The sequence below is a fragment of the Anomaloglossus baeobatrachus genome, chromosome 4 (genome assembly GCF_048569485.1).
Source record: "Anomaloglossus baeobatrachus isolate aAnoBae1 chromosome 4, aAnoBae1.hap1, whole genome shotgun sequence".
Taxonomy (NCBI): domain Eukaryota; kingdom Metazoa; phylum Chordata; class Amphibia; order Anura; family Aromobatidae; genus Anomaloglossus; species Anomaloglossus baeobatrachus.
The window spans coordinates 380,760,393-380,774,548 of NC_134356.1; the positions used below are offsets into that span (position 1 = coordinate 380,760,393).

Consider the following 14,156-nt stretch of genomic DNA (forward strand, 5'->3'; position numbering starts at 1 on the left):
ACTATAGCAACGGTGATCTCCGTTATTCACCGGCTGTGGCATCCAGTCCTTGCATGTGGGCTGACTCTGTAAAGAGCACCCACATGCAGGAATGGGGAGCCAAACATGTGCCTAAGCATCTCGCCGGTACACGGAGATGCTCAAACGAGCACCGCGTACCGGGGAGATGCACTGACAGGACCTAGCATGACGTCTAGCCATGTGACCAGTCTGTAGCCAATAAGATAATACACACGTGACTGGTCACATGCTATGACGATGTCACGGAAAGTCCTATCATCAGTGCTGGTTACCGGGAGGGTGCAGCGATGATTGGAAGGAAAAGCGGCGGGAGACAGAGTGCAGGACGCGTCGCGGGGACCTGTAAGTGTAATGGCAATGTTTATGAACTATATGTGTACATGTATAATGTGTTTGTATGTGTTTGTGTTTGCCTCCCATTGTTTTCAATGGTGTTCGAAGGTGTTCATTGAACATTCTTCGAACGTTTGCCGAACTGAGGAGGCGTTCGACTAACTAAACCGAACTCGAACACTAGGGGGGTGGCTCAACACTAGTGATGTCACCGCTGATTGCTGAGACTCAGTCTCTGCCTGAAGCTCACAGCAAGCGGTCACGTTCTATGGCCACGTGCTGTGCCTTAAAATGTAGCAGAGCTGGAATCATCATGGGATCTCGTGTGAATTGTGTCAAACCTGGGTGTTTTGGAAATTAATATATTGGTAAAGGAGAATTTTTTTTGCATTTTATTTCAAATAAAGGATTTTTTCAATGTTTGTGGTTATTTATTTTCACTTACAGATTAGTAAAAGGGCTATCTCATAGATGCCTCCCATTACTAATCTAGGGCTTAGTTGCAGTTGTGAGCTACCATTAACCTCTTATTACCCCGACTGCCACCACACCAGGGCAATTGGGAAGAGCAGGGCAAAGTTCTGGGAGCATCACATTTAATGGGTGTGACAATCCTGGGCAGCTGCAGACTTCTATTTTTTGGCTGGGGGGGCCATTGAAATTGGAAGAGACTGCACACCATTTTTTTTAAATTATTTAATAATAATAAAAAAGGCACATGCGGTTCCTCTTATTTTTATACACAGCCAATATAAGCACACAGCTGGGGTCTGCTGTATCATGGCTGGGTATCATAATATGAGGAAACCCTACATCAATTTATTTATTTATTTTTATACTACGATGGTAACCCAAAGATAGAATCTGTGATTGGTTGCAGTCAGACACTGTGACACAGGTTGGGGGCATGTTTGACTGCAACCAATCACAGACGCCAGGACTGTCGGTGGGCAGGGGAAGCAGTGAATATGGTTGAGAAACAATAAGTGTCCCGGGAAGAAGAGTGAGTGACCTGAAAGCAGTTACTGCTGCATCGGAGAATTGGCCTGTATAGGGCGCTTGCTCAAATTCCCCTTTCCCTTCTACCATCATTTTCAAGCACCGGATTCTGGTCCCCTAAGACTTATAAGGGGGCCGGCATACAGCCAGATATGCGGGATCAATTCCGGACTGGAGCTGTTTTTTATTTTTTTTAAGTCCAGTTAGGGTAAGTTCATACAGTGCGTTTTTTGCGGTGTTTTTGCACGTTTTTCGGGTGCGTTTTTGGCCTCAAAACTGCATAACTTTGCTTCCCCAGCAAAGTCTATGAGTTTTCATTTTTGCTGTCCGCCCACAACTTTTTTTTAAGCTGCGTTTTTGAGCTTAAAAAAAAAATGGACATGTCAATTCTTCCCTACGTTTTTCTGCGTGTTCCCCCCATGCAATGCATTGGAAAAATGCAGCAAAACGCAAAGATCAAAAACGCAGCAAAACGCAGCCAAAAATGCACCAAATCTATGTGCACACGCTGCGTTTTTTGACACTGCATTTTTTTTGCCACGGGTGCATTTTTGTACGTTTTTAGCGGCCAAAAACGCAGTGTGTGCACATAGCCTTAGTCCCGCTGATCCCGGAAATCTGCGAGTTCGCCCATTACTATTTGTGATGAATAGTACAAATATTTGAGACAAATAATCCAAACTTGAATATTTTAGTATTTTCCCATCACTATCTAAAACGCTTGTCATATCTAGCTAATGTGGAGTTCACCATGATCGGTTGGAAGAGGGAGCGCTAAATCCTCAATAATCTCAGAGGTCAGTTTTCTTCTCACGGTTTACTTTTTTCAGTTATCACCCTGATGAGAAAACCTGGAGGTTTTACACCTTATCAAGGCATTTTGATTTTTGTGAAGTCTTTAAAGAAATATCATCAAATTGAATCCAATTTATATCTTTGTCACCGTCTATACTCCTTCCAATTCTTCACCTAAGGATGAATTCTTCTCCCAAAAGCACTCTGCCAAAAAGTCTTATCTTGAGACCATTATATATTTTGTTAACTGCTCAACTCCTTTTTCGCTATTTCTGGTTGCTAAAATGAAAACAATATGTTGAAGAATTTGTAACATTTTGCCTTCTGTATGCAAAGCTCAAACCCTCATATCAAGCGTCACTCTGTCCCCTCCTGCCTCTTCCTGTACTGGAAGAGTCCTGGGCTGATATTTCCAATACTTAATATATCTTTCTCTCTCTCGTTCGCTCTCTCCCTTTTTCTCTCTCTCTTTTTCTCTTTGTCTCCCAAGGAGAGGGAAGAAAGTGTTTCAGGGAGGGCAGAGAAAACATACTATGGACATTTCTATGAAAGCGCCATTTTCTGGGGTGGCTGCTGACTGCAATTCGCAGCAAGGGTGCGCAGAAAGCTTGGGCACCCTGAGCTGCAGATTCCAATCCCCAGCTGCCTAGTTGGCTGGACACAAAAATTGGGCGAAGCCCACATCATTTTTTTTTTAATTATTTCATGAAATTCATGAAGTAATTAAAAAAAAGGGCTTTCCTATATTTTTGGTTCCCAGCTGGGTACAAATAGGCAGCTGGGGGTGGGGGCAGCCTGTAGCTGCCTGCTGTACCTGGCTAGCATACAAAAACATGGCGAAAACCACGTAATTTTTTGGGGGGACAAAAAACTCCTGCATATAGTCCTGGATGAAGTATGCTGAGCCTTGTAGTTATGCAGCTGCTGTCTGTCTGTATGGAGGAGAGCAGACAGCAGCTGCAGAGCTACAAGGCTCTGCATGCTCCATTCATTAGTGTATGTAGTAGAGCAGACAGCAGCTGCAGAACTATAGGCTCAGCATACTCCATACTCGAACTGTCGAGCTTTTAGCAAAAAGCTCGAGTTCGATCTCGAACACCCCCCAAAATCACTCGAACATGAAATTGGCAAACCTCGAACACCGCTCAACTGTAATCCTGACACCTCCATCTGAGTGCTGTGTGCTTCTGTGGCTTCAAGAGTGTCCTGCCTCACCTGTTTGTTTGCAGGCTAGCTTAGCCTGTTGTCCAGGTCTTCAGAGTTTGACGTGCAGGTGATAATTACACGTTTCTTTGCAGTAGCCCTCTGTATACAAAAAGTATGCTCTGCTGCACTTTCCTTTTACAGTGAAACAAACATATCTGCATGGTGACCTTTGGATATGTTACAGTATTCTTCGAAAAAAAATCCCACAACATGTACTGTATACAGTGTACATGTTTTTTTTTTTTTTATAGAGGTGTGTTTTAGTGGTTTTCGTGTAATTCCACCTGGGTTGTTATTCTAATAGTGGTCGATGTGTGATCAATGGCGGGATTTCTATCCGGACCAATTAACACTACTAGGTGGTTGGATGATGCCGAGGAGGTGTTTTCAGATAAGGCAATAGGCAACCAGGGAACAGGAAAGACAACTATCAGGAATGTCTTTTCGGAACTGCTAGATGCTTATAAAACTAATGTGAAATCTTGGTGGGAAGTACAGTCCCTTGAGCGCTATATAAAGCAAAGAATTGTTCCACGTGGCCTTAGGATCAATCTTATACCAGCAGAAAGATCAAGAACAGATAGGCTGATTGGCAGATGGGAGGAGGAGTTGACCAACTCCTCAATTAGACTGATGACCATTCTCCTGGAGGAGGAGAAGGTCACCCTAGAAAACAGTTCCAAAACCCTGCAGAATCTCAGGGAGGAAGCAGTGAAGTTTAAGGGAGAACCGGATTTTGTCACCAAAGAAACTTCACTGCAACTCGCTGTTGACAAATATCAACAAAACTTGAAAACCAGGAAGCACAAGCACTTCCTGAGGGACCTGGCTGACTTCACAGGCCAGAAGGAGGTCTCTTTGGGGGCCACGGGTCCCCAAACTGACGTTTCATCCTCAGATTACTCAGATTCTGAGTCTCAGGGACGGCTTGTGCCCAATAGGAACAAGGAGAGAAGACATCAACAGGGAAGGCAAAAGAACTGGGGTAGAGGGGGGAGAAGGAACTGGCAATGGGACAGGAATGGTGGAAGGTATGGTTCATCTTCATACTCTGGAACACCATATTCAGGTGGGGCACAACCGAGACTGATGGACAACATGGCCCCGCCCAATGCCCCGCCCTCTCCTCCGTTCTCTTCTCAAGGGAACCAACTAGTGGGACCCCACAACGCAGCACCCACCCCTTTTTTAGGGGGGCGGGACCCCTACAATTTGAGAAATCATGGGTACAGAACCTTGAAAAATTAAATATCCCGAGTTCATTGGATCACCAGGTCATTAACTTATCTAGTTACCACCTCTCGGAGGTGGAGATGAGGGTTCTTAAGCTTGGCCTTACATTCGTCCCCACAACCAGATATGACCCGTTCATATGGGCCAAGGATTTGGAGTTATTCATAAGGAAATTGAAATGGAAAAAATTCTTTGCCCATAATGACGAAATCGAATGCACTAGGCTGGGAATTCCAGCAGATATGCTTCAGGACGTTAGGCTATTATCAAATTTGGATGAGATGAGAGGAGAATGTATAGGTGTAGGACCTTTCACCAATTTGAAACCCAAGAGCAAAAAGACACCACCCCCAATGGACTACAGTAGTCTTAACATATTTTCAAATTTAGTGATGAAGGACCTTAAGAGCATCCAACCTAAATTACGATCTGTAAAGCCGAACCTTAACAGGGATGAATGGGAGGCTTTGAGTAATCTGGAAAAAAATACCCAAATCACAATAAAACCATCAGACAAGGGGGGGAACACGGTTATTATGAACACCAAAGATTACCCGGCAATGTGTAAACGTATCTTGACTGATAGAACAACTTATCGAGTACTGTCTAAAGATCCAACCATTGAATATCTAAGAGAACTTGAGACCCTCTTGAAGAAAGGACTTCAAATGAAGGTAATTTCTGAAAAAGAATATGACTTTCTATATCAAAAGTTCCCAGTAATAGCCACCTTTTACGCCACTCCTAAGATACATAAGGGGTTATGTCCTTTGAAAGGACGACCCATTGTATCAGGAATTGATGCGATTGGCCAAAATCCTGGGGTCTATGTTGATACAGTGCTACGTCCATTTGTTACAGGTTTGGCTTCTTACATTAGAGACACCAATGACCTCATCTCCAAACTAGACGGGATCACTTTAGACCCGGGTACCATTCTAGCATCAATTGATGTGGAACAGCTTTACAGCAGTATTCCACACGACAAGGGGATAGAAGCTGTTCGATATTACCTCTCTACACGAGGTAACCAGTGCCGGGAGCATAGTGACTTCGTGGTCGATCTCCTACTCTATATTTTGTCACATAACTATTTTCTATTCGATGGAAGAGTGTACCACCAGCTCAGGGGCACGGCTATGGGGAGCCCCTGTGCCCCCACATACGCCAACATGTTCCTGGGCTGGTGGGAAGACACCCGTGTCTTCAGAGACGAGGATGTCATCTTTGCCCCCCATATACAATTTTGGGGGCGCTATATAGATGACATCCTCGTTCTCTGGACGGGGGAGCAAGCCCTGTTTACTCAATTCATTGAGAGACTTAACAGCAACGATCTTGGGCTAAAATTCACATTCGAAGCTGGGACAGAGACCCTAGCCTTTTTGGATCTGAAAATATCAAAGGACTTAGGAGGGGGATTGGTCACTAGCATATATAGAAAACCCACAGCGACGAACAGCTTATTGAGGTGGGAGAGTCACCATCCAGCACCCCTAAAAAGGGGAATCCCTAAGGGACAGTTCCTCAGGCTTAGACGGAACTGTTCGTCCCTGTCCGACTTCGAAGCCCAGGCCTTAGACATGGGAGGTCGGTTTCGACAGAGGGGGTATCCCCTGCACATACTTGAACCAGCGTATAAATGTGCTAGATCAACCCCAAGAAAAGAACTTGTCAGGTCACAAAAAAGACAAAAAGATGAGCAGATCACCCGACTAATAGGAACGTATGATGACCAAAATCCCAGGATAATGGAGGTGCTAAGGCGTTATTGGCCCATCCTTAAATCTGATCCAGATATAGGGAAATGCATTTCATCGCATGCTAGTGTTACATTCAGAAGAGGGAGGTCGATAAGGGACAAGTTAACACATAGCCATTTCGTAGCCCCAGAGGGACAAGGGACTTGGCTGGGTCGGAAGCCTCAAGGGACATTTAGGTGTGGTAGATGCAGCTACTGCCCACGAATCAACCAAAATAAAGAATTCCATAACAACAAGACAGGCAGAGTCTTTAGGATTAAAGAATTTGCAAATTGTAGGACCCAGGGAGTGGTGTATCTCTGTACCTGTAGCTGCCCCATGGGGTACGTGGGCAAAACTAAAAGGGAACTACGTGTCAGAATTTGGGAGCATCTGGGGGATATTGGTCATAAGAGAGACACGGCCTTAGCCCGACATGTCAATACATGCCATAATGGAGACGCTGGCATGATATCATTTCAAGTGATCGAGGTGGTTAAGAAACCAATTCGGGGGGGCGATTGGAACAATAAAATCCTCCAACGCGAAGCCAGGTGGATATTTCTGTTAGATTCTGTATCCCCGGTCGGAATTAATGAGAATTTGAGCTTTGTCAGCTTTATCTAAGCCCCTTTTTGGCTTTTAGTGTAGGATAGGAAAGGCATCTTCTCGCCAACTTTGGGGTCATTTTTACCTAATTTTAGTATAAAGCAACTCCAAGAACCCTTAGAGACATATAATGACATCTTTACAGATTTACGCAGAGTGTTGACACCAGTTAAATCACTGTGTCTCAAGCTTTAGCAATATTTTATAAACGAACTGGCACAGGCAGCATGTACTGACTAATTAAAACATGTGGAGGTAGTCTCACAGGACAATGTCAGTGGACAATGCTTATAGGCATGTGCTGACACCTGGTCTTTTGTGGATTTATTTTGGATATAATGGCTACCGAGCTAATTGGTATGGCTATGCAGTGTCGCTGAGGGCAGATGCGATTCAGTGATACATCTCCCTTTGGCGCTAGCAACCAGGATAGGGCTATTGTGCTGTCAATCTAATCAAGTTACATCCGGTCAGGCATGATTTGCCTCTATCCAGGCCGATGCGGTTGCTAGGAAGCCTGGGTGTCACTACCATTGAGGGTGACTGCAACTGAGTGATACGTCACTCTCTGCAGTGTTAATCATTAGGATTGGATGTGGGATGTGTCAATCCGTCCCTATGCAGTATCGCTGAGGGCAGATGCGATTCAGTGATACATCCCCCTTTAATGCTAGCAACCAGGATAGGGCCATTGGGCTGTCAATCTAATCGAGCTACATTACATCCGGCCGGGCAGGATCTGTCTCCATCTAGGCCGATGCGGTTGCTGGGACGCTTATGTGTTACTACCATTGAGGGTGGCTGCAATTGAGCTAGACGTCACTCTCTGCAGCGTTAGGTACAAGGATTGGATATGGGATCTGTCAATCCGTCCCTTACGCGTCACTTCCGGCCACATAGGATCCGTCTCCGATTGGCCCATCAACATGTCAATCTCGGAGAACAGGATGTCCCACCCCCATATCGGGATGCGGGCGTTTTAAAAGAGCAGATGGCAGTGGAGAGGCAGACAAGCAGCAGGGACATTACGGACCTTCAGATCTTTAGCCTGGGAGGCCAGCTAGCTGTGCCCTGGGGAACTTCATACGTCTGAGCGCCTGGTACCTTGGTCACTGAAGACCGAGCCTCCTGCTGGTAGGTGACTCTCCTTATTTAATCAGGACTGTATACGATATCCAGTATCTGGATACGCCTAGGGGGAAATAACCTAGCACTAGTGCTATCTGTATATTATGTCTTTATAGGACGTGTCCATTTACTAGAGGGATCTGAAGTAGTGACCTAGGATTCCCACTAAGGAAACACCTGGGGCTTCTACTAAGGAAATATCAGTGCCCAGGTAATGACAAGGGAGATGGCAATGTAAGCCAATATGTCTCTGCCCTACATATGAGCCATACAATATGTTTTTCTCTATAGGGAGCGAACCAAGAGAGCAGGATCCACAACCTAAGAGAGGGCAGATAGACTTTTTTCTGCTAGAGAGTGCATGCTGCACCTTATCTCAAGTGCCAAACTGTGTATCGTCCATCATCTAAAAACCTTCTTTCAGACTCATAGGTATTGTTGATATTTGTTGACATTGATGCCTGTTTTTGGTCATGTGAGCTTTAAGTATGTAAACCCCCTTAGCCTTTAGAGATGGCTTTCCTTTCTCTTATAGCAAAGGCCTAGAAGTGGCGCCAAAGGGTTGAATGTCCCTGGAGAACATCATGCATCATTTACCTATAATGGGTATGCTTCATTCTAGTATTAGATACCATAATACTGTGGAGAGATGTTATCTTGAAGCATTGACTCACATATTTATATTTTTATATTTTTGTATTGTCAATGTATATGTAGATATGGTGATGTGAGACACTGAACAACATTAATACCACATTTTGGAGGAAAAGAAAAGTGGACCTAAGAAGGTAGTGGCATGATATGCACTGATAGGTGTGATTAGTGCATGGTGTATAGATATCTTGGAGACACAATGACCTATGTGGTGTATTACTATATTGAATTACAGGAGGACATCTATAGTCCCTTGTGTTGATGGTGTCAAGTTATATTGTACAAGCACACCCTGCTGCTGCTTTTACACCACACTTGGATGCTGTTCCAAGTAAGTCTCGTATGTGAAGGGGATTTCTTGGAGATTGGCTGGACTGTATATTGAAAGACACCAACTGTCTGTTTTTGTCTATTCACAGGTGTATGTTGGCTAATCACCCCTGATGAACCCCCGAACATTTTTTTAGGAGGGGGGGAAACGCGTCGGGAGGAGCTGTGGGCACCGATTTCGTTGGGCCCATTAGCTCTGTCCTAAACTGCTGTTTACAGTATCTGGACTGTAGCATAGTCTACAGTCCGAGTCAGGAACCAACAGATTTTAATACATTATATGTTGTCCTGGTCTTTTCACAATGCACCTGGTGGTGGTGGTGTAGGTCAGTGGAGCATAGGGATATATAGGGACAGCCACCCGGAGCGGGGAGTGTTCAACACTTTATAACACTCTCCGCAAGTAGGCAGGAGGAGTTGAGGAGTATCGTAGTCCCTCCTAGTTCACTGAGAGCTATTCAGCTATCTATCTCTGCACGCTCCCTCTGCTCTTCACTAGGCCTTGATGAGCACAGTGTCTTTGTGTTTTTGTCAGATATCTGGTGTCATATCTATATTTTCTATTATAAATTGAATAAAAATATATTTTTTTTATAGAGGTGTGTTTTAGTGGTTTTCGTGTAATTCCACCTGGGTTGTTATTCTAATAGTGGTCGATGTCTGTATGGAGGAGAGCAGACAGCAGCTGCAGAGCTACAAGGCTCTGCATGCTCCATTCACTAGTGTATGCAGTAGAGCAGACAGCAGCTGCAGAACTATAGGCTCAGCATACTCCATACTCGAACTGTCGAGCTTTTAGCAAAAAGCTCGAGTTCGATCTCGAACACCCCCCAAAATCACTCGAACATGAAATTGGCAAACCTCGAACACCGCTCAACTGTAATCCTGACACCTCCATCTGAGTGCTGTGTGCTTCTGTGGCTTCAAGAGTGTCCTGCCTCACCTGTTTGTTTGCAGGCTAGCTTAGCCTGTTGTCCAGGTCTTCAGAGTTTGACGTGCAGGTGATAATTACACGTTTCTTTGCAGTAGCCCTCTGTATACAAAAAGTATGCTCTGCTGCACTTTCCTTTTACAGTGAAACAAACATATCTGCATGGTGACCTTTGGATATGTTACAGTATTCTTCGAAAAAAAATCCCACAACATGTACTGTATACAGTGTACAAATGCAGTGTGCACCTTGTCTAAATTAGACACTAGCAAACTGTATTAGAAAAGTTGATCCAAACTATTTTAGCTTTGAACTTCAAAAGAAATCCTAACTACCTTATTGGCATTACCAAAAAGGTACTAAGAATCTCTATTATGTAAAATGTTATACTGAAATGTCAAGGCAATTCCAAAAAACATTGTATTGTTGTGCAATATAACCAAACAGCCTAACTTTAACGTTCAGCCAGACATTCTCATTTTGTAGTCTTTATTATTAGCATTTGAATTAAAAAGTTTAAAAAATACAACACATTTTTATTGAAGGAAACATGCCACACCACTAAGTAGATTATACATTGCTTTGCAAAAACTATGAACATAACAGCTGAACATATTTATCTAATATGATATAACTAAATAAAGTATGTGTAAATAAAAGTTCCTTTTAAAAATCAGAATATTCTAAATTTGATATTGCCACCTTTGTTACTAAGATAACAAATGCACATGGAAATCATGGAAGACCTCTTTGAATTAGATTAACTATTATATAACCTAATATATCATGTGGACGCAATCATAATATTTTATCCAGCCAATCAGCTTTGAGGGATGCCAGTCCATCTGCATAATAAAATGTAGAGTATAATCTGATCTGTTTTATATATCAAAAGTGGAAAATGCTAAGACTAAATGTATGTACTTCACAGTGACACATTGTAACATAATATTAGAAGATCAATTAATTTGTATTTAAATTACTGTAGAAAATAACAACTTACATGATGAACTACTTGGTGTCTTTTTGTCTATGTACTCGATAAAATTCAGCAGGAATTCTGTGTTATTGGTGGATATCTTTAGGTCAGTGCAGTATTCTCTGTAGAAATTAAATAAATATATTAATTTTGGAGTTACAAAAAACATAGTCTATTTTTTCTTAAAGGCAACCTGTCACCAGATTTGGGGCCTATAAGCTGCGGCAACAGTCACTGGGCTCTTATATACAGCATTCTAACATGCCGTATATAAGAGCCCAGACCACTGTGTAGAACATAAAAATGATTTCATAATACTTATCTAAACAGTCAGTGCGGTGCAGATGGGTCAGATTGGTGTCTCTGTTCTCCGGGTGCAGCACCTCCTCTATCAGCCATCTTCCTTCTTCTGAAGCCTGGGTGCATGACGCATCCTACTTCATGCATAAAGGCCAGCATTGAGGTCCTGCTCAGGGAAGATCAAAGTATTGTAGTGTGCATGAGCGGAACCTCAATGCCGGCCTGTGTGCATGACGTAGGACGTGTTATGCACCCATGCTTCAGAAGAAGGAGGACAAAGATGGCCGAAAGAGGAGGTGCCACACCCGGACAACAGAGACACCCATCTGACCCTTCTGCACCATACTAACCATTTAGGTGACTATTATAAAGTCCTTTTTACGCTCTACACAGTGGCCTGGACTCTTATATACAGCATGTTAGAATGCAGTATATAAGGGCCCAGTGATGGTTGCCGCAGCTTCTAGTCATGAAATCTGGTGACAGGTTCCCTTTAAAGCACCTCTCCACCAGTGAAATGAAAAAAATAAAAAACACCAGAGTAGTGCTCTAAATCTAAGTCCCCTGCCCCTAGTTGTATTCTCACCTTCCAGCATCTTTATCTGTTTCCACGTTGTTTTCTGCAGTTTGAGACCTGCTGCTGGTCCACTGTTTCATGGAGCGAGCAAGAGGTCACACCTCAATACAAGTCTATGAAAGCCTCATTCACACATTTTTAGACTTGCACTGAGAGCTTGTGAGGTAATTTCTGGCTCTTGGTAAGCCAGATGTTACAGTCCCAAGATGGTGCTATGGGACCGAAGCAACCTCAAGAAAAGGTGAAGACACTGGAGGGTGAACATAAGACTAGGGGCAGGGACTTTTGGTTAAAAACACCACTGCAGTGCTGAAAGAAAATGCTGGAGTTGTGCTTTAATGCATTACCAAAACCTAAACAAACGCATAAACGGCCCATCTCGTCATTCTGAGGAGTAGATGGACAACAATACTATAGGTTATAATTGTTGATAATATATAAAAAATGAAATGTATTAACTTGACTATACAATGTGGTTGATTTGTTGAAAAACAATGCAAAATATATAAAGATTTAAAATACAAACATTGATTGACCTTGGAGCTAAGTAAGTGGAGCCAACATCTTCAAAATGCTCAGGCTTCAAAGTTTCAGAGTCTGAAAGAAAATAGGAAGCTTAAATTAAAATAGAGAACACATTATTTTTTCCATCTGGTCCTCCTGGAAGCCTATGAATAAATATTTCAATGGTGGAATGTTTTGCCAAAAATGAAACATTTGTGCAACCTTGAGAGGCATTTTCAGGCAATGTGGAAAAAAATAGGATGTTAATGTGTATTTGAACATATTCTGGGCTGCAATTTTAAAAAGAACCTGTCAGCTCTCAGCACATATAACATGTATGTTCTGATAAATACTCTGAATGCATCAACACCCCCCAATGCACTAGCAAACTAATTTGCATGTTGTCTCAAAAGTTGAATTCTCAGCACTAGCGCTAGGACTACCACAAATTAAGTATGAATTTTATTGTCATAGTAGGACTTATATGGCCATACCCCTAGTTTCAGTATTAAAATTACCCTAATTGGTTCACTTCAATAAAATTTAATACATTGAAAAGTGGGTGTTACAATTTCCCTTGACAACGTTTTGTGTACGCGGTCTTAAGCCAAAGTTACACAAGCATATAAATTGGATTTTTGTAAATTTTTAAGCATGTATGTGATTTCTCAATAAAGAAGACAGAAATTTTTAAGGAAAATTTTGTTGCTGGACCTTTCCTTTTTTCTATTTGACTTGTGGTGGCCAGCCACATCTGTGCACCTGTGGGTCTGCAGAACTAATGGTGAGCTTTCTCCCCACACATGTTTGCTTTGGATTATATTCAAATTGAATGAATGCTATCCGTTTTTTTTAAATGATAGCACTCGGACGAATGTTATTGATTATGGTAGTGCTGAACAAGGTCTTTTTTCTTATTTCGATTCGGCATGAGAGAAAAGCCACAGCAAGTTGCGATTTGACCCATAAATCACATAGACTCACCCATGCAAATCTATGGGTGCGTGCGAAAACATCAGCTCTCACTCAGATTACATCGGAGTACAGTACAGTTTCCAAAAACTCACACAATGGAGAAGATGGAGAAATTTTGATCTCCATCTTCTCATCACAGTGTGCTATAATTATCTCATCTGAGAGAATCAGCTCACACTATGCTGACACTCAAATCAAACTCTGATCATAGTTTGAACCGAGTGTCATTAACATCATGGACCTGATTCTCTCCTCGAATGAGGAAATCTACATGTCTTGTGACCCTAACCTTCCACTGATTGGACAGTTACATAATATGTAGGGACACACTGACAACTACTAACACCCAGTTGAAGATTTAATCATACATTTTCAAAATGAAGAATAACAGAGGCATGACACCATGTTTTCAAAGAAAAAAGTTCTAGAGAAAGCCAACCCCAGAATTGTTACTTCATAATTATACAATTACTCACTATAAGACTTTTCAGGAGAACTAACAGGTCTTCTTAAAATATGTCTTGAGCAATGTGAACAACAGGACCATGCTTCATATATATATATATATATATATATATATATATATATATATATATATATATATATATATATATATATATATATATATATATATATATATATATATATATATATATATATGTATATATATATATATATATATGTGTATATAGTCAATATAATAGATCAAGTTGCTAAGGAATTACAATCTCTTTGTGGCAATAGCACATACGAAAATATGAGAAGGGACAAATGTCAAATTGCATCATTGTAATCCTCTGGACTTTTCCTCTTACATTGTTTAACAGCCTAAAGCTGTAT

The 14,156-nt window shown here is 42.1% G+C and overlaps 1 protein-coding gene and 2 long non-coding RNA genes across 6 annotated transcripts in view; 2 read left to right on the top strand and 1 right to left on the bottom strand.

Moving 5' to 3' along the window:
- CACNA2D1 (calcium voltage-gated channel auxiliary subunit alpha2delta 1) overlaps nucleotides 1-14,156 on the bottom strand; it is a 1,186,557-nt gene that overhangs the window by 91,753 nt on the left and 1,080,648 nt on the right. For all 4 annotated transcript variants that reach the window (XM_075345217.1, XM_075345220.1, XM_075345219.1 and 1 more), the window contains 2 exons: nucleotides 12,374-12,434; nucleotides 10,985-11,082 (listed from right to left, as the gene is read on the bottom strand). In XM_075345217.1, coding sequence (XP_075201332.1) covers nucleotides 10,985-11,082; nucleotides 12,374-12,434 — 159 coding nt within the window. The remainder of the gene's footprint in view (nucleotides 1-10,984; nucleotides 11,083-12,373; nucleotides 12,435-14,156) is intronic.
- LOC142301554 (uncharacterized) lies at nucleotides 8,202-8,680 on the top strand. The gene is made up of 3 exons (XR_012752826.1): nucleotides 8,202-8,277; nucleotides 8,358-8,498; nucleotides 8,602-8,680. It is a non-coding gene; the product is annotated as an uncharacterized LOC142301554 (long non-coding RNA).
- Nucleotides 8,809-9,589, top strand: LOC142301555 (uncharacterized). Its single transcript, XR_012752827.1, has 3 exons — nucleotides 8,809-8,854; nucleotides 8,956-9,051; nucleotides 9,140-9,589. It is a non-coding gene; the product is annotated as an uncharacterized LOC142301555 (long non-coding RNA).